A 27,086-nucleotide genomic window follows, 5' to 3' on the forward strand; every position below is an offset into this window, starting at 1 on the left:
TAGGTAAAGTGAACCTGGGACTTGAAACTTCTGTCTGAAATTTCCTTTAATGCCATTTGAAGTCCATTAGATAAAAGCTGGAAAGGTGCAATTTGTATTCTCTGCACGCCTTAGAGTTTTCTTTCTTTTGCACCTGGGATGCATGACCCAGTATGCTAAAGATGCTGTTCTGAAAACTGTCAGCTGTTCTACTTGCAGAACCCAAACTAAATAAATAAGACTCTGTAAGCTATTTTTTCTTCTCAAATCTTGAAGGAACTACAGGCCAAATTCAGCTGCATAAAGGAGGTCTATTACAGAACTGTCAAAGGTGTCTATCCTCTCCTTAGCCTATTGCAATTGATGGCTGACACATCTGCAGCTGGATGAAGACACATGAAAATACTTTGAAGATCACGATCTGTTTTGGCTGCCCTTCTCTGCAGTGAGGAGAACTGACAGAATTCTGTAATTCATAGTCTGGAGGATGAAGAGGGTGTTTGTTGATGAGGCTAAGTGGCAGAAGAGGGAAGAGGCAAGAGTTAAAGAGAGTAGTGGAAACATCTCCCACTTCTGTTAGAGTAAACACATCCAGTGACGTGAGTAACGAGAGTGTGTGAGGTGCCCACAGCCATGGAAGCAAACGCAGGAGTAATGAATTACATGCTACGAGATTAAACACAATGCTCCCTTTAAGGGCCGAGCGTGCGGTGCCAAGCTCCCAGCACAGGGCTGCCGACTTGACTCCTCTCAGCCAGCTCCACAATGAATGGACACTTGAGGAAAAGAGTCAACCAACCATAAGCTCAAAGGATTTCTGCTGCATGCCTCGGAGGTGCAAGAGGAGGATACTGATCCCTGCTCTGTGCTTGGCTGCTGAGGCATATTGTTTTGTCCGGCTTTGTCTTGTTTTATAATATTGCTTCCTGTGTGTAGGGTTTATGTGCAAACAGGACTGGGAAAATTGTTCTGCTCTTCACTGAAGGAGGGTGGGACCCTTTTTTTCTATTATTGGGCAGACTGTTTCTTAAAATGAGAAACAGCTTCTCCCCTATGTTTAGCTTGGGAGGAGGAAGGGAGGAACAAAGGAAGGAAAGGTGGGGGCAATGTCTGTGAACAAACCAGTAGCTTAATTTTGGTTGGATCACTTTTAATTATCCACCTCATAATATTTTCAATACAGATTCCTATTTTTTAGAGTTCTTAAAAACGAATGACTGCTAGTCCGAAGTGAGCTTAAGAATTTACATACCCTTGCAGGGCTGCATTAGGCCCAACAGTAATGATCTGCCTGTGAGATAAAAGGATTGTTCTGAAAACCCTGTAAAAATTGAGTTTTATTCTGAGATACACAGTTTGCTTACAAGCAGGACTGGTAGAAGAGAGGAAAATTTTAGCTCTACTGTGCTTTCTGACAGAAGGGTTTCAGTGCAAGAGTCATTGGACAGTTTAACTTCGGTTCTTTTCAGCTCCCATCTCCTTTTCTACTTCTCACTGTCCCTGCCCCTGAAATAAAGCATTCATTGTGCTGTATTGGCAAGGAAAGCAGCTCTTGAGGCACAGTAGGTAACAGGTCTATCTATAACAAGCAACCTACCACAAAGGCTACTTAATAGAAGTTGACAGAGGTCAATGAATAAGACATTCAGCTTTGAAAAATGTCTTTTGCTGGTCTGCTCAAACCTGGAAGAAGGCAGTGTGAACAGCAAAGGCAGCACCTAATACACACGAAGCTGCACTGGCATGTTCCTGGGCAGGTCCCCGTGGGCAGTGACATGGGGAATGGACTGTGAAATGGCACCCCTTGGCCATAACAGCCCCCATCCACTGCAGACCAGCAACAAGCTGTGTGCAGGCTTTTCCTCTTTATCTGAAGATGAAGTCTACAGCTACGCAGAGGAGGCAGGAAGTGCTACCACAGAACACATAAAAGAGCCTCTGCAGTAGCAGAGTGTCACAGCTACGGCAGCTGAGGAAAGGCCCCGAGCACTCAGCCTGCACCTGGCTCTGCAACGCTGAGCTCCCTCGGCTCTCAGCTAGTGACAAAATAAGGAGCCCAGCTGCAAATGCTCACCATGGTAATGCTTCAGTTCACTCCTCAGGAAAAGCCCATTGTTCTACTTTTCAGGCACTCTCTTGCTTTCTAACACCAAAACCCACAAGGTTTTGGTTTAGCAAAGATACTTCCCTGGTCAGGCATTGCTCACCCAAACAATTCCAAGTCCTGCTGGATGGAAATGAAGGCAGTTTTCCATGCACAGATTTGGAAGACTGGCTTCACAGCAAATGAGAGAGCTGTGAGCCAACAGACTCAGAAGAGCCCTAGGGAGGACAGGTCTTCATCCACCCTAAGTATCCTTACTCTCAGGTCCTGTGCATCTCTGGAACACAGGCTGTTAGTCATGCTAAAGTAGACCAAGCTGCCTGGAGGCTGAGATGTGGAAAACCTTCTTTCTGCAGGGCAGAGAGGCAAGTGCCTTACTTCAGTGTTCCACCAAGTTGTCCCAGCCTGTCTGCCTGAGAGGCCTGATTTTCAGAGTCTGCCCTGGCTGGGACTGTTTTTTTGGTAGTGAGACAAGTTATACAGAAAGTTAAGGAGGAAAAATGGGAAGACCCCTTCCTTACAGGACCCCACTTGGGTAAGCCAAAGTAGGCAGTATGGCTGTCATGCCCTGGAATATTCACTGCCAGTTTTTGCAGACAGTGCTCCATCAAGCAGGGTGGGCAAGCAGCGAGCAGACCAAGTAGGGCTCAGGCACTTCACAATCTGCCAAAGATACTGATATGGTCCATTGGTTCACCCGAGACTGGGATTCAAATGTGGCATAAACATGTGAGAGACTGATAGTGCTGTGGTCTGAGAACCTTTTTTGTTGCACCACAACTGCTTAATTTTAAGTAAATAGGGCATATTTGTGTAGCTGTTTGTTTTTGGTTTTGGTTTTTTTGTAGGTAGTTGGCAAAGCAGTTTGCAAAACTGAGGCACAGCAGTGAACCTGCAGCTTGGGAGGGAATCCAGATGCATGTCTATGAAAGAAAGAATTAGGAGGCTAGAAAAGCGGGTGTGGGGGGCAAGTAAAGAAGGAAAAATGTGAAAATGAAGGTTAGAACACAGATCCTAACTGGTGCTCTGGCCTGTGTGAATAAGATATTTCACTATCCCACACAGAGCGCATCAGCTTATTGCCATGCCTGATGTTTCCCAATGGAAAAGTGAGTTGAAAAGAAAGATTTCTGCCTCCATATCTATTGAGAGCAACAAAATGATAACTGTACATTGCAAGAAGGAAAAAAACCCCACACTGTCTCTGTTTGCTCAGACGATATTCTTTTGTCTGTCGACTGAATTTTGGTCTATTGAATTGCACAGTTGTGCTTCAGTTAGAGGGGGTGAGAGGCATGACAAAGGTAATCACAGGAAGATAATATCCTAGACGTTAAATAAGGTGTTTCTGATGCTGCTGTCATCAGGTATTCCTCTTATTCCTCTGCCCCCCGAGCTCCTGGGGTTTTACAGGAGCGCCAAAATAGCATTCTCTTTGCTCTTTCTGGGAATACAAACCACATCCCCTGACTTACCTTCAAGATCTATTAATATTTTGGGAAATTCCACCACACCTAACTCACTAAACTTTCTGTATATGTTTCACCCTCGTAACTGGTTTCCTTTCCCCCACCCAAGGAAGGGTGTGATCTCGTTCCATGACTTTAAAAGGTCTTTTCAAATCCATCAGAGGGCTGTGTGCCTTCTGTGACATCAGCAGGGAGAGGAAAAAAGAAAAAAAAAAAATCAAGCATGCAAACAATACCCTTAGAGTAAATATGATCTCACTGTGATTAAACCACAGTACATCAGAATCAAAAAGCAGATGTAAAACTTAACCTCTTTCCCTCAGGCAAGCAATTAAAAACTTAATGAAAAGAGATCGGATGTTAAATGCTAAAGAATTGAAGAAGCAGAGCAGAAGGGGGGAGGAAAAAAAGTAGGGAAAGAAAGAATCCCAAAACGTGTGTTTTGAGTTCTCAGTTTTCCATTTTCTGGCATTTGTGAGCAGTCTTCTCCCAGACAAAGTTTCCTTAAAAAAAAACCAACCCAGCCAAAACCCTCTTTCCAAAATTAACTCTTCCTTCTGCGGCTCTGGGGAAACAATTACAACTTGATTGTCAAGAAACCATAGCTATGTAGACACAGGACCTCAGTATTGCCACCAACTTACTTGTTTGATGGCTTCAGCTTTGAAAAGTATGATTTTTAATTTTTTTTTTTTGTTTAAAGTCTAGAACCTAGATGAACTAGGACACACTCTTCTTCACCCAAGTCCCTCAAAAAAATTAGAAGGGAAAGCCATCCTACTCTGTCAATTTAGTATCACCATCTGGGATACTCATAGCAGCTACAATTTGGGATGCCCTGTGAGTCCAGCTAACTAAAGAAAAACAAGGAACTCCTTTTTCCAGGTTCCTTCCAGCCCTCAGCAGGCTGGTGGGACAGGTAGCACCTTGCCTGTGAATCAGAATTCCAGGGGAGCCAAGCCTGGCTGGCAGTTGATGTTTGCCAGGTCCAGTCAGAGCCATCTCCACTCTACAGGACAGTGGCCAAAAGTCAACAAGCCTCCCAGAACAGCTCAATTTTGGCAAGCTGGTATTTTCTGGGTAAGTGTACCCCTGGATAAGAGGGATGGTGAAGGTATAGGTGAGTTTTAAGCAGCTCTGGTTACTCTGCTCAATCTCAGAGTTTATATCATCTCAATCTCAATATTACATCATCATGTAAGATCTTGATCATGTTCCTGGGGTGCAAATAAAATAAAGTTGTATAAAAAGAGAGACAGAAAACAAAAGACAATATCTGCTTGTACATACGCCCTTCTATAGCAGTAAAAGTTGGATTATTAACCTAAGTATTTTAACTGGATGTAAAGTCTGCAGGACAAGGGCAATCATGACGCTACCTATTGCTAGCTGTATCAGAGTGCACACTTCTGGTTGTCTTGTACTTAACCCTTTGGATCAGAAACTTCTTTAGAAAGAGAATTATTGATTTTTTTAATGGTCTGTATCTTCCTCTGTCTACAGCTAAGCAGGTCATTCAGTGGAGGAACTGAGATTTACTCCTAGGCTCCATCAGCATTTTCTAAGATTTGTTGTTACCAAATGGTTTATGTTATTCCTATTGCTAAAATTTTCAACATTGATGTCAATGATGAGGCCTGCTTAAAAAAGGGCTTGTGATGTACTGATATGCATTCCTGTAGAGTAAACACATTCTTATTACTCTTCCTTTTCCAGGCAGGCTTATCCACTCTGACTGTGAAGAAAATGTTTTCAAAACCAACATAAAAATTTAAAGGCGAGAACTGGCCTCATCCCTATAGACAAAGAAAATATACAATTTCTGTCATGCTATGCACTTGTGTTTCTAGGAGTGTGAACTATAGCTTTAGCAGCCCTGTTTCATGTCAAACACAAACTACGTCCAAATCTGCTGTGGAAAAATGAGCTCCTTAAAATTAAGAGAGTTTCCACTACTGTAATGTCTAGACCAAAAGGCAAAAGAAAACGGGCACTTGCCAAGAGCAGGCTGTGATAATCAGGCAATAATATGCAGAGGCTGCACTCTGAGCTGCTATAAAGTGACCCAGCTTCACTGATGCTGAGAGCTGCAGCTATTTACAGGCAGAAGTACCTCTACATGCAGCTTTACTTAGCAATAGCCTGACTTAATAAACATTGCTCAATACTTGCCATAAATACTATTTTCATAGTACACAGATGAGTGTCTGATCAAGCTGAAGGCTTGGCATAAATCACCTTTCAGGGGCCAGACTACTACTCTAACAGAAGATGTCCACTTCTTTCATGGATGCTCAGAGAGCATCTATTATGTAAAGAAGCCTCTTCAAAAGCGACTTACACATTTGTGATTCCAAATGTCACTGAAAGTGGTTTCCTACAGAGGCATGTGGACTTTAATGTCCTAAGAAGTTCAGCTACTTGTCTCCATCAAGTGCGGCCAGAAATGGGAACAGTAAAAGATAAGGGTCCTCCACAAGTGTTGCAGCCAAGGTAGAGATTGTGCATACTCCTCTTAAGTACTCATGTTGCTTTAAAAATGGAATTAAACTCTGGATCTTGGAAGACAGGTGGGTTCCGAATTGCTGCTGATATGAATGGGATTTAGGTACTTAAATGCTGCAATAAGTTAGTCCAAATAAAATAAGCAAGGCAAAAGTGACTTCACATTGGCCCTTAAGTGACCTAAGCACATCTATTGTATGCAGAAGGCATTCCCATGCCTTAACACCTTTGTCATATTGCTGTTATCAATCAGGAAGCTCTATGCTCCTGGTTTTCTACTTTTCTGTATGCACTAGATGCACTTGGCCTTGCTGCCAGTATTCTGGTACTTATAATGGAGCACAGGCAATACAAATTTCTCCTCAGACACACAGGAGTTCAGTGTTCAGTAATCAGATTTCAGTGCAAATACAGCGTTCTAACCCCACTTGTAAATAGGCTTGAGATGGTAAGATTCCAAAGATGAGTTTTTCTGCAGTCTTAGGAACTGTGCTCCAACACTTTAACAAGTTCCCAATAACACTTCATGAGACTTCTCTGACATTTAGCTTATATTAGGCAAAATAGCAGAGTTCTGCAGCCTAAGACAGTAAGTAACCTCTGAAATGTGCTTTCATTTTTTCTTTGCATTAGATATTTCCATAAAGTCCTACTATTAGGCAGTTTTCCTGCTCTCTGATCTGATAGGTCCCCCTCAGAGGTATTTTGATAGTATGGCAACTGTTTGAAATCAGCAGAGTTAAGATACCCTAGGCCAAGTAATAGTCCAACATGCAACCTGCAGCCTCTAGCAGGACCTTAAAAGCAAGAGTAAAACCCCCCTAGACAAGTATCTAATGTCTCTTGCTCTATCTAGAATAAAACCAAATTAGAACTATCAAAACAATAAGGAAGGATGTTCATTTGTTAGTTCTGCTTCCCCATCAAACACTAGGAACTACTGGACAGAGACAGATTAGGCTACCAGCTTCTGATTCAGTAGATTCACAGCTACATTACTCAGGAGCAGCTGTTAGCATAAAAAGATAGAAGTTTAGAAATCAGACAAAAAACCTGCATGCTATTGTCTGTAATGCTTTGTGATGGCTCCTCTTCTTCCTCTGAAATAAGCCCTGTAACACCCCTAAGCCTCAAGCAGCTCCATCTGTAAAACAAAATTAGAAGCACTCTGCTATCCAAGCAAGACTTTGGTTGGGCAAGCAGACACAACTGTGGGAGTTTCTCAACTACCCTGGGGTACTGGGGCACTCACCTCTATTAAATATACAAATATAAATCTACAGAGGGGGTGTGGGAGGGGAAGGAGGGCACACAGAGGGCCAGAACCTGAAAATGACAGTGGCCCGCCAAGCTTTGTGAAGGGGACAGTCCTGGCTACATCTCACTGGTGCTGCTCCTGACTTAGGCCTGACCCTGCTAGACCTCAGCCACCTCACCCCATACGTGCACAGATGAGAGAAAAATCATGAAACTTCCATTCTAAACTCATGACAATAAGAAAGACAGCACAAACTTGGACAGGTTTTCCCCTTGTCGGTTTGTTCCTCTCCTACTACATTTTACAAGGCTTTACATTTCCTATTGACTTCTGAGTTTGATTGCCACCCTGTGATACTGAAAAAAAAAGTGAAACGAAGAGAAGTGAAGAATAAATAAAACAGAGAGTATTTGGTTAATAAAGTACAGACAGTTCTTTCCCTTTAACATGGTCCAACACTCAAAGTCTTTCATTGCCAGGGTTACAAGCAGCTTTTCACAAGCACTTCTGGTTGGGAATATTGTATTTCTTCCCAGGGACACTATTTTGTTTGTCTTGGCATGCAGACATTGTAATCAAGTCTATATATTACAAAACTGTGCCTTAGCACAAATGGCAGGCATTTCAAACCCTATTTAGGTTTCTCCCTTGCCCAACAAATTATCTAAAAATAGATAATCAAGACCTCATACTTCACATCTACGTCATTCCTTTTGGCTTAAATGAGGTAAGGAATGCAGGGTTTTTTTCCTCTCTTTCACTGTTTGGAATTTTTAGTAAACAGACAAGCCCCCTTTTCTTCCTTCCCTCTCTTATTTTGTCTTGCATGTGAACAGCCACCAAGCTACAAAAGTCTTCTTATGATAATGTCTTCCCCCTTTTGCTTCTGTTGCACTTTTATTGCCTGAGCTAAGGAGCCTTGGAATTGGTGGTCAGATATGCCCTGGCTACCATATACCCTCTCCCATCCATATCCTTCCCTCATCACAGTAACCCACTGTACAAGGTACACGTACAGTGTACATGGTAGCTGTAACTGCTCCATCCTTGGAGTCATAGCCTGTGTTTGGTTTCAGAAAAGGCTGATCCTACCTCTTAGGTTACAGAATACTGGAATGGAGTCCTGTGAGAACTTGATGGGTTGTAGCTTTGTTGTACATAAGGATTTAGCTCAAAAGCAAGCTACTGTCATTAAAGAACTGAGGTGCTGCCTTCATGCAATTGCACCCCTACAGGAATTTCTGAAAGTTTTCTACAGTTTCTGAAACTAGCTTTTAGACAAGCAGGACTAAGACCAACACAAGAATTTCTTATGCTTAACCATTTCCATCTTTCCATAGCTCAGTTAAAATAACTTCTGTGTTCTCAGGCATTTAAGTACTACATGAACGGGAGAACAGGACTTGACCTGGGGTTAAATTTCTCTTTGCTTTAAATAGTCACAGAATCACTGAATTTCACACAGTGTGCAAAAGTTAGACAGTGGTGTAGAGAAATATGTAACGTAAATTCTGAACTTGCTTAAATCCACGGGGATTTTCCCTTTCAGAGGATTCACACTTGACGGAAGTATGCAATGGACAATAAAAGCAGCTTAGATGAAGGAAGAGAGGAAGGAACAAGTTTTGAAGATGTCTGAATAAAAAAATCTATAGATTGTGTAGCAGAAAGGATTTCTAGACCAGGAATGACCTTGGGTTTAGTCACACTGAAAGCAAAGTCATGAGTGACGGAGAGATGTATTCAGGATCTCACCCATTAATCAGTTCCTGTTCTGTCCTACTGTTAAAATTCTGAATTAAGCTATAATGAGCATTTCACTTATTTCTTTAAATGAGGCCTTATGGGCTATCACAATGAAAATAAGGAGTGACATCCCCCAGTACAACACTGGGAGCAGTTAAACAGAGACAAATCTACACCTGGATGCTAAGCCTCCTCTGAAGTGATGATATGTCCCCAGGCAGCCCATTAGCATTCTACGTTCCTTTATTTCATGTGTACAATAAAAAAAAATGTTTTCCTATAGGAAGATAAAAGAAAGAGAGAAAATACAGAAAGAAAAAAGACCAAGTGTGCAGGTGTTTTCTTTGTGTGTTACACTAGGGATATGAAATAGATCTAAGAATGTTTGTCCCAGTTAAACAGCGTAACTGCTTCACAATTCCCAGGGAAAGTAACAACCATAATCCAGCAAGAAGGCTTTTGAGGCCAAACCCCTCAATCTTCTTTTTATTTATTTATTTTTAATGGCTTGTTCTTTTCTCCATCTAGCCTTCTCTGTCTAGAATTACGTAATCACAAACCAAATCCACAATGCTCATTCCCACAACACAGGGCAAAGGAAACATTACAGAACAGGGAAGACTTCCCCCTTTTGAGCCACCTTATCTGTCCCTATTCTTGCAGTGCCACTGGCCTACATACAGAAATCAGGAAGCTGTATAACTATGCAGGACCATTACTTTGCTACTGGGATACAAGTGTTGCCTGGCCCTGGGCAGCCTGAAAGAAGACTGTGAGCTTTGGACTAACAGCAACACTGTTCTTCTACTCCCGAGTGCCTGATGTTTTCAGTTCAGAGTAACAGCTTCTCTGGGCAGGTGTAAAGTCTACCTGGACTGATCAGAGGTGGAGTAGATAGAAGAGATGAGATTAATTTTATCTCAGACTTGAAATCAATCAGTTGTTTGAGACACAATTTAAAAAAGAAAGCCATGAGCTCCACATCAAAATTGTGAAAGCCATGGATTACCTTTGTCAACCCGCATCTAACACAATTTATTTTCCCCTTGTCCTTCCATGAGATGGTGAAACTGGCAGTTGCTTTGGAAACTTAACTCTGACCTTTCCCAAAGTTTGGCTTGAGAGACCCTGAAAACTTGGCCTGAGCTCAGAGACGTACAGAACAACATAAAAACCTGTGCACATTTACCTGGGTATCACTCGTACTTCTCACACACACTGCCACTCCATCAGCACTCTTTCAGACCATGCTGCCTAAGTTTAGTTCTGAGATGGACTTCACTTCCAAAGCAACTTAGTCTCCAAGTATATAGTGTGTGACATTTCCAAAATCACCTTTTTATTGACGCTGAAGTTATTTTTGGCTGGGCAAGGAAAGTTTTTCCTTCCCTCCCCCTTTTTTTCCAATCACACAAGATTACGGTATGTCTGTACAGTAATCTAATGCCCCGTGGGCAATTCTGTACCTTGCCCAGACATTTTTGAGTAATATTAGGATGAAAGGCTCCACATTTGTGTCTCTTGAAAAAAGTAAAAAACCAAAAAACCAACCAACCGCCACCCCTTCTGGTAAAAGGTCGCTAAAAGCGATTATTCAATAAGCGGGGATGATAGGAATTAACACGGGGCATAGGCTACCCATTTAAAAAAAATGTTAGGGTTCTTTTTTCCCCCCTCGCTTGTGATCCATCAAACAGACCGCACCGTGATGAGGAATCATCCACAAGCGCCTGGAAGGAGGTGCATGAGCTCCCGGGGAGGATCGGGGGTACCTGTCCCAAACGCGCCTGGCCATCACGCACCGCATCCCCACCTTTCCCGCGATCCCGGGCTCACCCCGTTATTCAGGGCCGGCACCAGCGGGAAAAGCGAGAGGAGCTCCTTCTCCCCGCACAGCCAACACCGACACAGCACCCGGGGGTCCCCGCAGCCCGTCCCCTTCGCTGCCCCCTCGTTTCCCACTCCCCGCCGACACCTTCCCTGGCGCTCCGCGCCTGGAGACAGCGCAGCGGAGGGCAGAAGGGAGACCTGGCCGGCCCGTGAGCACACGGCTCGCCTTGAGGAGGTGCGGAGGGGAGCCCCGGGCCGTCCGGGGGCTGCCGCGCGGGCTCCGCGCCCCGCCGCGCTCACCTTGTACTTCATGGCTGCGCCTCCGCGCCCCGCCGCATCCCCGCGCGCTCTGCGCGCCCCGCCGCGCGCCGCCGCGCCAGCCCTGCGCGCTCATTTGCATGGCACCGCCCCCACAACCGCGCAGCCAATGGCCGGCCCCGCCCCGGCGCCCCGCCCACGCGCTCCGGCCGCGGCGGCGCCGCCGGAGGGGGTGCGGAGCGGGGCGGCGGGGGCGCGGGTTCGGGACCGGGTGCGGCGCCTTCCGCCACTTCCCTCCGCCGATGGCCGCGGAGAGAGAGCCCCGCACAGAGCGAGGGCTGGCGGCTCTCCTCCCCGGAACCCTTTCTGCCTTTTCGAAGCTGCTCGCCTTTACTTTTCCCCGGCGGAGAAGGACCTGGGGGCACGGGTCGACAGGCTGAACAGGAGGCAGCGTGTGCCCAGGAGGGTATCCTGGCCTGGGTCAGCACTAGTGTGGCCAGCAGGACCAGGGCAGTTATCCTTTGTATTGGGAACTGGGAGGCCACGCCGCAAGTCCTATGTCCACTGCTGGGCCTCTCACTGAAAGACCTTCAGGTGCTGGAGCAGGTCCAGAGAAGGGCAACGGAGCTGGTGATGGGTCTGGTGCAAGTCCTGTGAAGGGAGACTGAGGAACTTGGGGGTGTTTAGCCTGGAGAAAAAGAGGCTGGTGGGGGACCTGATCACTCTCTGTAACCACCTGATATGAGGTGGGTCTCTCCTCCCTGGTGGGTCTCTCCTCCCAGGCAGCCAGCAACAGGACAAGAGAACATAGCCTCAAGATGTTCGGGTTGAACAGGAAGAATTTCTTAATTCAAAGGGTGTGTAACCCATTTGAATCCGCTGCCCAGGAAGGTGGTTGAGTCACCAACCCTGCAAGTGTTCAAGAAGCAGCTGGACATGGCACTCAGTGCCATGGCCTAGTTGACATGGTGTTTGGTCAAGGTTGGTCTTGATGACCTCAGAGACCTTTTCCAGCCTAACTGATGCTGTGATTCTGTGAACCTTTTCTGTCCATCCCTCCCACAGGCATTTTTCTCACATGTAGCTCTTGGAGGCGCTGAACACTGCTTTGTTCATGTCTTTGCAATTATTTTTATTCTCACTTGTCTTCAGAAGATATCTACTACTGCTCAAATCAATCTGCCAAGTGTTCACTTTGCCTGGTTGCTATTTTAAGGCTGATTAGACACCAGAGGCCAAGAATCCTTTAATGGCCTGGAGATGTTCATTATAAAGAGTGACCATTGTAAATAAGGATTATTTGGAAGAGAGTAATAATTAACTCTGGTATCTTGGAAGCAAGAAAGAGTGGGGAAAATAGATGTATGGTGATCCTCCATGCTTTTCAAGTTAGATCTCTTAATCAGGCATGATTAATATGGTACACACAATAGGAGGGATCTTTGTATAGGGGACATACTCCAGATTGTTTAGAGGAACGGGAAATAAATTCTCTCCTTTTTGCCCAAGCTGAATCTTACTCAACATTTTTAGGTCACAAATGGACTCAAGGCTATTTCTGGTGGCCTAAGGAAAAATAGCAAAGAATAATCTTGTACTAGCAGATTACAAACATAACTACATTCCATAGTACAATGTTATCCTTAAATTCTCATGTGACTAATCCTCTAGAGAGGGATCCTATTGCTAAAATGGTTTCTTGACTGATAAAGAATGTCATACTTTTATCTGCAATCTCCTCTGTTCTCCAATTCCAGCATAAAATATGTGGCTGTACTCTACAAATTTACTAAATGAATGCAAAAATGCTTTTTTCTTTCCTGTGATGTCTTATTGACTGCACATGCCATAATAGCTCATGGGTGTGTGTCCCTGTCAGTGCAAAATAAGTCTTGGAAATTAGTGAAAGGAGCAAGCTCCTCCTTTCTGCAGTGCAGAAGACCCACTGTGGCTGGGCTGTAGCTTTGCTGCCCCAGCCTCTTGTAGAGGTTTTTCTCTGGGCCTTTCTTTCCATTTTTGTTGTTGCTGTTGATTCTTCTGATTTTCCAAGAAGAAATGGGAAACAGATGACATTTTATATGCACTGGGTTTAGGGCGGGATTATTTTAAGTGCAGCATCAATATAAATATGGGTAGTTTCAAGAGAATAAAACTCACTTGTTTGCTGTGTCCTTAGACACTTTACTTAAGAAAGGACTTCTTCCCGTGATTATGTATAACCAGCTTACTATTAAAAGAGTGCAAATCTCTCTGGAGCATTTCTTAATTGAAGAGTTAAGAATCAAAGAAACACTGTTTTTCGTTTTGCATGTTTTTGTTCTTCATACTCCAAGTAGAAAATTAGATACAGAAGATGCAATAGCTGAGGTGTTAGCATGGTATTGGACTAGCATCCAGATCCTCTTCCCTGAATAAATTCTGTATAATCTCTTCCCATGGCACCATTACCATGAAGATAAACGCATTAAGGATTGTAAAACCACATCACCAAGAACCAATAAGTACTGGGGACAAAAATAAGTAACATCATATTTCTGACTTCACCTATATTTAAACTCTGACAGCATCTGGTTTGCAGTCATCCCACCAACAGTGATACTTTTCTTGTAATTGGTGTTTTCTCAGAATGCTTTACAATCACATTATGAAACTTAAGAACATTTGAGAAGCTGTGCCTTCTGCTATTATTTTAGCTTGCATTGCTTTTAATGTATGTAAAAAGTCCCTGACTGATTTTAATATGAGTTAACAGATGTGTTAATATGAAATTCTAGTTGGAGTGTTCCTGTGTGTGTATTGTTTTGCCTTTATCGCTCTCCATAACTCTTATTAAATACTTTTACTTAGATGCCACTGGAATGACACTGGGCACAAACCCATAAAGTCTGTCAGTGTTGGTAGCTGTACTTTACAACTCTGAAGGAGCAGACACAAGAGCTGGTATTTTACAGGGAGAAAAAGAGATTGCCATGGCACACCATTGCGCAGTGAAGTCCCACTGCTCATTTATTCATGCACTCTCCCTCCACCTCTCTCACCTACTCCATTTACCCTGAGGGGGTTTTTAATTTCCCCCAAGGTGAAACACTCCTACTCAGAGGGACACTCGTAGCAGGGCCAGCAGCATGGCAGAGCTCCATGGTCTATCACGGATATCGGGAATTAGATATACCTTGAAAGAGAGATTTGCAAATGTGAGCCGCTAAGCTCCTCCTGTTGTGAGAAGTTGGGATTGTGGCAGGCACGTCTGTGGTTAGTGCAAGCACCCCGCTGTTCTTGGTGACCTTGGCAGCGGCCGTGCCTTTGCTATGTAATATTGTATTTCAGGCACAGCCTAGGGAAGTTTTGAGTCGGTTGCCTTGGATAATCAGCTCAATTATACAATGCAACTTGCTGATGAGGAAGCTGGGACCAGGCATTACTGATGTCTGTGTTTCAGAGGCAACTTGAGCTATATTGCCAGGATTTATAACTACAGGGTCCTATTGAAGTTCTCAGGAGGGTAATTCATGTAATGTGCCTCTTTTGCTTCACAGCACAGCAATGGTTTGATTCACTGCCTCATATTTATTCCACTGCAATTCTAGCAGAGTGGCAAATGGATTCTGTGACTTCGTCTTGTGCCTCTGTCAATGGCTTTTGTTTATTTCTTTGCTTTTGCTGAGGGCAATTAATATTACTCTCTGCTCATTTGGGCAACCTACTGCTTGCCTCCTGCTCTCATACCCCATCCTGCTGAGTTTATCGCACGCTTTATTTCTAATCATGTCTCTGCTCTGTGTCTTCCCATTGCCCTCCTGGTTGCCAGCTGAGGTGCTGAGGTGTCTGGGAGGTGGCAGCAGGTGAAGTTATCACTGTGGGGCAGCCACAGGGACTGCTTATCAGCTGGGCTCTGCGGCTGGCCTGCCACAGCCCTCGGCGTACAGCATGGAACAGAGCTGCTGGCAGGCTGGGAAGGGAATACCCGCTGAAGCACATCAGCCAGCTATCACCTTGTGACAATTGAGAGGGGAACATGAGACAGATATCCTGCTCTGAAAGGTTACTCAAACAAAAATCCCCTTGTTCCCATTTCCCCATTGACACAATCTGAGAAAAGAGAGACACAGCAGAGTGTCTCCCTCACAGTTGAGAGAGTCTTTTCAGGAAGGGTCTGTGAGCTCTGTGTTTGGGAAACATTGAGCTTTTTTTTTTTTTTTCCCTCTTCACAAAGGCCTAACTATCTCTTGGATAATGTTGCGCAGCATCTGCATTTCTTCTTGCTGTGATACTTGACCAGGGAGTGTGGATTAAAATTGACTTAGTTATAGTGCCACTGCACTTTCTGAGCATAGGAGTAATAATTAGCTTCACGTCCTGTCCCCTATATAATGCTATGCAGGCTGGTTCAGCAGATATGGAGTAGATGGAATTTCTTCAGTGCTGAATGGTTTTGTGCACACACTCAGAGTGGTGGAATTTGCTTGCTTGGACATATCTGTTAAAAAAAAGATAAAACAGTGCTGTTTCCTGAGAAGAACATTAACAAAAGTTAGCCACTGATATGGGTAGGATTCTGTGTCTGTCTGGTCTGCATAGAAAGGCTCCTTCTCCCACCTCACTAGGAGATAATAAGAAAAATATTTCATTCTCACCCAAAGAAGGGAATATTTTGCATTTCAGCAAACCAAAACAAAGTCTGCTTGATTTTTCTTTTACCAGTGATGGAAATATTTTTAAGCAAGTGTTCTATTCCATTTAACATTTAAGTATGAGAAATCTGTCCTGACAGACAGAGGAGTGGGTAGCAGTCATTGTAGTGGTGAGATTTAAATGCAAGGGTCAAATTGTGAGAACAAAAATTGTGACATAGAATTGTCTTCTTAAATTTGCCTGTCCTTTGCCATTTTAAGATGCCTAAGATACCTTTTAACCACAGGGTTAATTCATGTTCCTTGCTTTAGAATTCTACATTTACTTTAATATATACTAACTAATCTTACAGGCATCCCACCTCCTTTCACACTAAGGCACAAAGGCTGTTCACATGCTTGAGAAGGGCATTTTATGCAGTGTTTCATCAGGAGGTGCTCATTTAACTTTGTAAGTCAACCATCAAGGCCCCCGTTTAGTGCCCCTCCTTCAGATAAGGGGAATAAATACAGCTCCTTCTATCCTCTCTGTTTTGCTTCAAATGCCAGCCAGAAAGAAACATACTGCTGTCCTCCCACCCAAAAGGTTTTGAAAGTGAATCCAGCCTTTGTTAGCTTGAGAAATCATGGAAGGCAGTTGGAATTTAGATGTTCTGGCACTGGCTGTCACTAAGCCACCAGCCTGACTCAGTGAACAAAACCTGAAAAGTTTGTTCAGTTAAAACAACAAAAAAAAGGGGGGTATAAATACCACTACAATTTTCATTTGTTATGAGAAGCAAGCAGTCAAGCAGTCACCTTCTCAGGGGAGAATGGACATGGGAAAGGGAAACAGTGGAATGACTATTAGAACAGCATGAGGGACACATCTTACTCTGGAGAAGAGAAAAATAATGTAATATGGAAAAGAAGTAAATTTATCTCTGCTCCAGCACTGGCAATCAGTGCCGCAGAAATTATTCTCATTGATGGAAGCTGAACATGAGCCAGCAGTGCCTTGGCAGCCGGGCAGCCCCTCCTGTCCTGGGGGGCATCAGGCACAGCATGGCCAGCTGGGCAAGGGAGGGGATTGTCCTGCTCTGCTGTAGGACAGCCTCACCTCCAGTGCTGGGGGCAGTTCTGGGCACCACAGTACAGAAAAGACATACAGCTCTTAGAGAGCTTCCCAAGGAGGGCTGTGAGGATGGTGAGGGGCCTTAAGGAGGAGCCATGTGAGGAGCAGCTGAGGTCACTTGGTGTGTTCAGACTGGAGAAGAAGAGACTGAGGGGAGACCTCATTGCAGTTACAGCTTCCTCATGAGAGGAAGAGGAGGGGCAGGAACTGATCTCTTCCCTCTGGTGACCAGTGACAGGGCACGAGGGAATGGTGTGAAACTGTATCAGAGGAAGTTCAGGTTGGATATTTGTCCTAGGATGACTTTATGATGCTTGTGTCCCCAAACATCTGTTTTGTTTATGCTGGATATTAAGTTCTGCACCTTTAAGACTGGTTCCAAGAGTGAAGGGGGGGAAAAGAAGCCGGCAGTTTGTTTTTAGAAACTGCACTTGCTCCCACATATTCTCTCTCGTGGACTGTGTTGTCTGCAGCGTGGACAGTGGGAGAGAGCTTTCCTTTGCTTTTTAGCTAGCTTTTTTTAAGCTAGCTAAGGGAGATAAGTTCTCTGGACTGTGGCTTTTCTTTTTATTGGAAATTATTGGCCTTGCTCTGGGCTGAAAACCCAGGGAAATACCGGGAGCACACACCTGTGACCCACCTGGGCATGGACATGGCATTTTTCAGTGTAGGAGGGAAGTGTAGCCCACAAAAAGGACTTTCTGATTTGCCATCTCTTCAGAACAGCAAGAGGTTTTATTGTTTAATATTATTTTTTTTATGCTTGTGAAAATTTTGCTTGTTTAATAAACAGATTTTTTGCACTTTTCTCCAAGGAAATATTTTCCCAGACCAGTTGTGGGAGGGGCTGCTTGAATATGCTTTCTAGAAGGACCTCTTTGGAAGTTTCCTCCCAAATTTGCCATGACCAAGGCCAATATTGGATAAAGGTGTTTTACCCAGAGGGTGTTGAGCACTAGAACAGGCTCCCCAGGGAAGTGGTCTCAGCACCATGCCTGACAGAGTTCAAGAAGCATTTGGGCAGTGCTGTTGGACACATGATGTGACCCTTGGGGTATGTTATGCACAGCCAAGAATTGGACTCAATTATCCAAACCAGCATATTCTGTGATTCTGTGAAAAGCTTTTCTGGGTCCATGCAGCAGCTCCCCATGGAGATTGCTGGTGTAGAGCACTTGAATCAGGGGGAGTTCATGTTCTCAGCAGTGCTGGGAGGAATTTGTGGAGGACAGCACAAACTGTAGCTGAGCTGTCATGTACCCTTTGCAGAGCTAGGGCAAAGTAGGAGTTCTGGGAACCTTGGCATGTGCACTGGTGCAGATTTGGTGCACCACTGGTGAGAGGAGAAATGGCAGAAGCCCATGGCTTCCAGGTGGGTACAGGGCAGACTGGGTCTGCAGTGCCTGTTTGCCTAGGAACTGATGTTATTGGGAGGGGAAGAGGAATGTGAGGTATGCAGGGAAGACTGAGAGGGAAAAGAATGTCAGCATGGAGCACGCACTAGCCTATTCCTTCCAGAGATACTGTCAAAGGGTTATTCATTTCCCAAACAAACAAACCAGTCTCACAGTTGTGCTCGCAGGCTACACTCCCTTATTTTCCCCTCCAGCACAGAATTGTTTTAATACATGGGTTAAAAAATACCAGCTTGCTTCCAGACATGTGGTGTGCATGCCATTCAACCTACTGATGCCAAAATAGTTTTTCTTGTTTTTCCTAAGAAAAACTGAGAAACAGCACAACTATGGAGACTGCAAAGGACTTCTGTTCTCTCTGGCTCACAATTGTGCAGATGAAATATGATAAATGTAATATAGGGAGGTTGCTCAAGAGGAAATGTATGTTTAGATATCATAGCTTGTTTAAGATGAAAGGAATCCAGAATTGGGACCGGAATTGCCTCAGACAAGAAATTTCGGCACAAAGCTTAGGCATGTTAACCTTTTCATGCAGTTGTAAGAAGATCCAAAAGCTCAGATCTTTACCTGAACTTTCTACTTGAACTTTCCCCACGCTGGGTGAATCCCCACTCCAGAGCTGGGATTTTATTCACATGGAACATGTTACATTATTCCACTGGATACTAAAACTGTTAAAATGGGAATGAATTGAGTAAAGTATTTATTTTCTTTTGAATACATTCACCCAGCATACTGGGTTTGTGGGAATAAAGTCCTGACTCAAATAGCACATAACCCGGCTGCAAAGGAGTTTCTAAATGGGAGCAGGAGTGTGAATGTGAGCAATTAAGTAGGAAAGAGTGGTCAGGAATAAAAAAATTCACTTTCCTGTGATATGCTGGAAAGGTAAGGTTTTGTAGACTAGGATCAGCAAGTTTTTTCTCAGGAGATATGACCTCTCTCACCTCCTCACCTGTACAAAGAGTAAGATGTAGCAACACTCATCCCCAGAAGCTTTCTCTTGAACATTGTAGTGCACAGCTCTCCTCTTTCCAGCCTGTAGTGCCTTGCTCCTGTCTACTTTTCCTGGCTACCTCTCCTTCCCCTCCTCCTGCCTTCCCAGTCCTGCAGTTGGCAGGGTGGACAGGCCCAATTCCAGGTACATATGCTAGCACTTTGCTCTGAACTCATGTGGAAGGAGCTTGTACAGACACATGGAGGTACAAAAATGGTGTATAAAGAGGGGATGTGTTGAACTCCTCATACATATATTAGATTTAAAATACTGCATAAAAATCCTTGAAAACCTGTGAATCCTCTGTACAGAGCATTTATGTGTCTTAACTCTATTTTGGGAGTCGGGACCAAAGCCAACCTTGTTAAAATACCCTTCCTTCATCTGATTTGCAAAATGCACACTACTTTAATTTGGAAAAACATCAATAATGACCCAAAAACATAATCTCTCCTGACCATAACTTGTCCATCAGTTTTACACATCATTCAAGGAATTGTCCTGTGGCTGGACTAGCCATTTTGCTTTTGCAGAGCTTGTTAGATTTTAAAACCTTTTGTTGCAAATCTCCCACACTTCTTTTGGAAAAAAAAAATATTTGCTGTTGCTGTATTTTATATATTCATGTTTTTTTCTCTCCTGATCTCTCATCAGCAACTCTTTCAAACCAAAAGTATTTCTCTCTGGTAAGGCCATCAGCTCAGTGGTTGTTCACTAGCCAGCAGCTAGTTTTTTTCCAGTAGGAGAAGCAAAAATAAAACTTTAATAAAATGCAAGTTTGGGTTTAAAAAAAATGTTGAGGAGAAAGTTCTGTTTTGCCTTTACTGCAAAGCTTTCCATGAAGTCTCAACCTAGATATATTTTGAAGATTGAGGAATTCCTTCATTTGGAGGTGTTTGGAGGGAGGATATAAGATAGGAAAGCAACCATCTTTTCTCTCTTTTGCTTCAAACAGATCTGTGGAGATCAGTCAATATCCATAACAACAGGGAGCAGCATATGAAATGTCTCACATGTCTGACTTATTTTTCTCTTCTTTGGGTGTTGGTGTTTAAGCTCTCATCTCATACTCAGTGTAAATTTGCATCTCTACAAAACTGCCAAAAAAGGTTTTCTTTGCTGCCATCTAAATCTGTTTATGGTCTACTCTCCCAAAATCATTCTTTAAAGGAAAATGACTGACTTTCAAACCCCTCCTCCTCTTCTGTTATTTTTAACAAGCATTTCAGTGTGGTGTCTTTTAGAGAAAAGATCATTGCATTGCTGTGTGTTGCAGGACTCTCAAGAAACAATGCTAGGAGAGAAGGAACGTGGGAACTGTGTTCCCTCTCTTTTCCATTTGCAAACACTGAATGCTTCCAGCAACAGGGTAGCCAAAGACGGGGTGAAAAGGACAGAGCATGCTCCCATTGGCAAAGCTTCTCTCATCTTCACTGGGACAATGCCATGCAGCATCCCAAGCCTTGGACTGAGGACTTCACTGGCTCCTCGCAGGCTGGCTCTGCTGAGGGAGAAAGCACTTGCAGATAACTCAGCCCTCACAAATATCCACCACAGTTATTCTTCTGCTTCCTTCGGTCTGGATACTTGCACAGATGATGGAAGCACGAGTCTTGGGATCATATGAAAGGGAGAGACGGCACCACTCTTGGTGGCCTCACCTTTAACACCTCTGTTCTCGTCTTTGCCTGCCCTTTCCCTTACACCCCAGCTGACTCATGGTGTTTGCTTCTGAAGCCTGATGAGGGCTTGAGTCATAAGGACTTGACACTTCACATCCTCAGATTTCAACCCTGTCTGGGAGTTGTAAAGGTCTGTCTCCATGTCCTTACAGCTTTCAGGAGAGGTTTAGCTCTTTTGTTGTGTCACAATGCTGTGGAGTACATTTGTCTGGAAGCCGTGAGTCACGACTGGATAGACTCCTTCATCTGCAAGGTCTGAGATGGAGGGTGTTGGCTCTGGCTTGGTAAGGGTGCTCTGTAAAAGGATCTTGGTCGTGCTTTCCCAGTCACTGTAGCACTGTAGTGAGCACAGCTACCGTGGGATGGCTCCACAGTAGCTATTCCAGAAGTTGTTGCCTCCAGTGAAAGACCATGGTATGGCTGAGTGTTTGCCCAGAAAGAAGAAGACCACGGAGGACAAATGTATGCAACCCCCTCTCCTCAGAACATAAGCAGTGGTCTGACGTGACTGTCTGGTGGGGTAAATGCTGGCACAGAAATGAAAGTCAAAGGTGTGCTGGGAGAGCAGGTTTTGGGGGTATATGTGTAGATGGGGCCAAAAGGTTTAGACTGAAGCTGGTGGCATAGGCTCCTTAGGCTCTTCTTATAATTTCTTTTTCCTTATTTCTCAGAGATGGATATTCTGGTGCAGAGATCAAAGTGGGATAGCATAAGAAATATAAGGTCCTAAATTCTGACTCCTGACCTAAGTACATAGGTGAGGGAGAAGTCTGTTGGACCAAGTTGCTTTTATAGGAGCTGTAACCACTCTAGAGAGTAATGGAGGGAGACAATTCCTTGAATTTGTGGGAAAAGGGAAGGAGGGCAAAAAAAGGAAGATGAATAGAGATATAACTATTATTAATCAAAATAATAGAAGTGAAATAGTCAGGAGCATCAGGGATACAAAGCACCCCACACCTTATGTGGATCAGTACATATTATGGCCTTTTCTGTTTTTTGAGAAATCTGTTCCACTTCTTACTTTGATATTTAAATATTCTGAACTTGATAAATAACAAAAAATAGGGTCCTTAAAGACTGACCCGCATTCTGGTAGCAGCCAAGATAACTACGAAGACAGACAAACTTGTGTTAAATTAAAAAAAAAATATATATCATGCTAGAAAGTTATGTAAGAGTCTATTTTAAAATCATCTGGTCCTAATTTACTAAATTTACTGCCTCAGAGCTAATGCCAAACTGCTACATTTGATTTATAGAAATACTTTAGCACATTTTTCCATCAGGCTATTGTAGAATATATTTACTGCCTTTTTATTATAGTTAAAAATGCAGACTTTTTAAAGGAAAGGAACATTTTTGAAGAGCCTATTGATAGTTTCTCACAGGATGCCAGGAGACATGCAGATAGTAAACAATGCTGTGTGCTTAGGAACATTCCACTCGATTTTCAACTCCTTCACCATCTTTTCTTTTCTTTGTAATTGAACAAAGTGATCCATCTGGTAAATGGATGTTTGAAAATGTCCGGTTTGTGCCAAACCACTTTTCTTAAGCACAGACTACATTTTTTTCAGGCAAATATTTAAACAGCAGCCGCACTATGATGCATTGCTAGCCATTAAAAAAAACACACACAAAACCCAGACAGCGGGCAGGGGGGAGTCAGGGTGGAAGAAAGCTTAAGAAATACTCCATTAAAAATCTATCTAAAAATATTGCGCTAAACAACCTGCCTTCTTCCCCTTTCTCTTCCTGACAAGGGTTTCCAAATGGGAAATGACTGCTAGGGAGTAGAACCTACACTCTGATCAGCAGAGCAACTGAGCACATGCTTAATTTTACACACATGCTGAAGTCCTTTATTAGTTTCTGTGTCTGTGCTTTACAGAACTGGGTCCTTGGTAAGTCTCTGTCTACTTGTACAACAAAATTCTGTTCCAGAAGAGTTAGTTTTTCAGTGTTTTTGAGAAATCACAGTGCTTTTTTTCTCTCCTGCATCTATCTCCCATTGAACTTATCCACAAAGTTTGATCCATGTGCAATGAGTTCTCAAATATATGGATATTGGATAAAGTTATGGTTCAGGTCCTTCCCTGATTTTTTTCATCTCTGTACTGATCATCTGAACTCAGAAGTGCCAAAATGCCACAAGCAGAGGGAATTTTTCTAGTATTTCCAGCTTGAGAAGAAGCAGTTGGGACAAGACATCTCCTCTTTTTCTGTGTTAAACTCAGACTTATTCAAATCTAATCTAGCAGTCATACTGATAGCTCTTTTCAAAAATCCCCGTGCAGTTACTCAGAACTGGCACTGCCTGCTTTCATTTTGATGTCTCTGTTTACTCATCCACCTCTACAAGTGCTCTCTGTTCAGTCAGATTCAAATTCAGGGTCTTCTGAAGTCACACAATCAGATAAACATCTTCAAGGACTTGTATTTTTGGCCCTGCTTTGAGTCCATAAACTCCCTCCCATTTTAAAGCTCAAATCTCTGAGTAATTTTGCAACTGAAGGCATTGATGTTTTTTGCCTTGATGCAGCAAGACACTGGACTCCTAATGCCTGCTCCAAAAAAAGCATCAAGGCTTTTAAAGTGTCTGGTTTCAATACCAGTACTTTCAGATGGGCTGGGTTTGCACAGTTGAAGAGGCTGTTACTCCAGTAAAAGAATGAGAGGGTGTAATCCTGGTCCTGTCAAAACTGGCCCGTGTGTGGCTGTGATGCCACTGATTCATCAATTTGGTCTCAAGGTAGAGAAGACAATCAATTATCGCATTTTTACTGTGCCAAGACTGAACTGATGTCTGTTTTGTATCCAAGCAATGCTTTGCCACTCTGTAACATCCCAAGGTTTTGGGGCGCTGCACTTCTGTGAAATAGGTTACTGAGCTGTCCTGGAGTTTGTGGTTGTTGCTGTGGTGGTTGCTATGGTTGTAGGGCAGTCAGAAAAGGGGCACTGTGTTTATTGCCTAACATGAAAGGCTCCTGGTTGAGAAAACGTCCCTGCAGCTACTCAGTGCAAACCCACCAATTCTTCCCAAATGCTTCTGGGATAGAGATGCAGGAGAGCCTCTCATGAAGAAATGGTCTGACATAAAAGGGAAGGGGGTAAAAAGGTCGCAGCTAGGAAAAGAAATGATTCAGCATTCATTTTTGTGGGCTGGCATTTGTGTCTGCAGGTCAAAGTCAGTGTAAATTTGTAAATGTTCTTCTGTATTCTGCTCTGGAAAGGAGGTAACCGCACAAGACAAGCAAAGAGCTAAAGTCTAAATTTAATTTGACACAGCATGAAAATGAGACAATTGTATGCTGGCTGGTTGAGGTCCAGAGATGTCACCTCACATTACTATCATTTGTTGAGTGGTTGCCAACATTTGTCCATTTTCACAGCCCTGTTCAATACTGAAGATTTCTGGGGGTCCTCGGCAGTCTGAGGAAGAGTGGAGCTTTGTTTTTTGGGAGCTAATCCTCTTAAACCACTTCCTCTTCCCACTGGAGTGAGGTTTTCTTAATGCCTTTTTGTGTGTTTTGTTTTGTTTTAATGACCAGTGCTCTTGGGGCTGTTTCCAGGTCTCCCTGAAAGGTCAGGTCTGCTTTTTTCTTTGCTTGCCATTCATATGGTGAGTAGCAAGTGCTCCTCTGGCCCCTTTCCCTCAGGCTTTGAGGCTGCTCTGTTTGCTGACTTCAGTTCTCCTCTTTGAGTATGACAATAGATGTTTCATTACTTTACTATCTAGAAAAATAAGAGTTCTGTAAAAACCTGTGAGTTTGTGTCACTTTTTTTCTTTTTATCACCACCCAGAAATCTGGGTGAGTAAAAAGTATGTCTGCATCTTTCAGCCTTTTCTTTGCATGGTGATACAATGAAAGACACCTATTGGAGAGAGGAATTTTTCCACCTGCAACTCTGGACAGTTTTCAGCTCAGCTTTAGCCTTTGTTGTTTTCTCTCACAGGGTTTTGTTCTGCATTTCAGAACATGAAAACAAACATGCATGTGACATGTTTATATAGTTGTGGTTCTAGATTTCAGATGTATTGTCTGTAAGCAGGTGCCCTAGATAATCCAAACTATATCAGGCATGCCAGTTTTAAAGACATATGTGATATAACTGCTTGATTAAACTAGCCATACATCCTAAAGATGATAGCTGTGTTTGATTGCTTCAAGATCTTGCTGGTGCTGAGAACCCACAAGCTACACTGAAGCTGCTCAGTTTTATGAGTCATTACTGTTTTTTGACACCAGTCCAGTTGATAAAGCTTGTGTTGAAGTAGCTGATAGTTGCATTCATATGTGTAGGATAATAATAATGATTTATTACATATAGATGGGGCTTCTGTATTTTCACTGAATCTCCCCCACTACATCATTGCCTATGTTGCTTTTAGCACTACAAATAGCACCAGGCTGGATTTCACTTGCTCTAGGGCCTGTGTTGTCCTTGTCCTCAAAAATCAAAGTGGTTTGGATGTTTGGTTCACTTAGGCATGTGAATATTGAAGGCTAGATTTTCCAGAGTAAATGTTTGTCTGCCAGGAATGGGACTGGGTTACCTGGGCATGGAGTCTCTGGTCATATCTGTCTTGGGGTACCCCAGCTGACATACAGCTGCAGCTCCAGGAAGAGAGCAATAGCCAATATGTCCAGCTGCATTATACCCACCCTCGCCTGGATAGCTGAGAATGGGGGAGCCTGAGCCTTTTGAATCCAACCTTTGAATGTTTACTGGGATCATGGCCAAGATAGCTAAATGTCCTCGCTCAGCAAAGCTGAGCTGGAGTTTGCAACCTGCTTCTCCCTCTCTTCAAATAATTTCTTCTGGTAGGATCCAGACATGCTGAGGAGAAAACACATAAAATACTAATCATCACATCATCAAAATATGTTTGAGTTGTTTCCAGGTAAAAATTTGGTCCAGGAATTCTGGGAGCAGGAAAGATTTGGTAGTTAGAGTAGCAGTGATAGAAAAATGGGGGCCAGTTTCCAGCCCCTAAGATTCAGCCAAGTGAAAATTCATCCATTGTGAAGTTGTCACAGCCTGCTTGCTTAGGCAACCACGACCTCTGCCACTTTGATCCTTTGAATACAATGTGGCCTCTTCCCTGGTACAGCAAGGAACAGAAAATGATTCATTGCAGTCAAGCATCTCAGTGCTCAAAGTAGTCAGTAAGTTTTTCCCAGGACTTTTTAAAAGCCTGTTCATTTGATAGAAAGCATACAGAAGGCAATGATACTGTAGAGGAAAACTACTTTGTCTAGGTTTCTCTTTCTACTAATTTGTGCAATATGTAAAAGACCCTTAAATCCATCACTGATTAACTGACTCATGCATCAGTACCCTGCTCTGTGCATCAGTAGGCTGCCTTGCTAGTTGCCGTGACAAAATGTATCTGGTTTTTTAGACTGAAATCACTCTTCATATTGGGTGTTTCGAGGCCATACACTCACATTCAGGATGTGGTTTTCAGCTTGCCATACAGAGCGGCAAGAGCAAAATGGACTCAGAAATTTTGCTGTATCCGCAGTAAGCTGTGACCCATGCTTTGCCATTAGGCTTCACAAAGAGATGAAACCCACTGTTTTAGTCCTCTGAACTGCAGCTGGCATGCTGGGAAGGCGAGACTCAGTTTGGCTTGCTCACTGGGTACAGTAGGACAAAGCTAGGATAGGAGGGCAAATGGAAATATGCAGCATGATGATTCTTGCCCAAATACTCACTACAACTGGCCCTTACTTTTTGCTTTGGCTTCTGCTTAAATTAAAGGTATCACCACAATAATCTTGACTTTTTAAATCCTCCTAGGTGAGTACATAACTAGAATTTGCATCCTGATTTGACTCCATACCTAAAGTTATCCTATACAAGGAATTCTTATATGCCACCTTTTTGATTGCCAAGTATCTGCCAAGTCCTTGCCAGTGCTTAAGAGTCAGCCCTTTGGGTTTGGAGTCTGCAAAGGGCCTCTCTGGGAGGAGCTTGTGGGAGCTACTTCCCGCAACTAGTTCTTACTCAGTTAAGAACTGAGAGTCTTAGGATGGATGAAATGTAGGTGGGGACTTCTACTCCTCAAACCAAATGATAGGGAA

General features: G+C 43.4%; 1 protein-coding gene across 3 annotated transcripts in view; it reads right to left on the reverse strand.

Annotated features, from left to right (window-relative positions):
* The window catches only part of NEDD9 (neural precursor cell expressed, developmentally down-regulated 9), a 116,927-nt gene that overhangs the window by 42,959 nt on the left and 46,882 nt on the right, over positions 1-27,086 (reverse strand). The window contains exon 1 of one of the 3 annotated variants that reach the window (XM_021536526.4): positions 11,192-11,299. The exons of the other annotated variants lie outside the window; for them this stretch is intronic. Coding sequence (XP_021392201.3) covers positions 11,192-11,203 — 12 coding nt within the window. The 5' untranslated portion in view covers positions 11,204-11,299. Of the gene's footprint in view, positions 1-11,191; positions 11,300-27,086 lie in introns of those variants that run through there. 3 annotated transcript variants of the gene reach the window in all.

This window comes from Lonchura striata, chromosome 2 (genome assembly GCF_050655825.1).
Source record: "Lonchura striata isolate lonStrDom1 chromosome 2, ASM5065582v1, whole genome shotgun sequence".
Classification (NCBI taxonomy): Eukaryota; Metazoa; Chordata; class Aves; order Passeriformes; family Estrildidae; genus Lonchura; species Lonchura striata.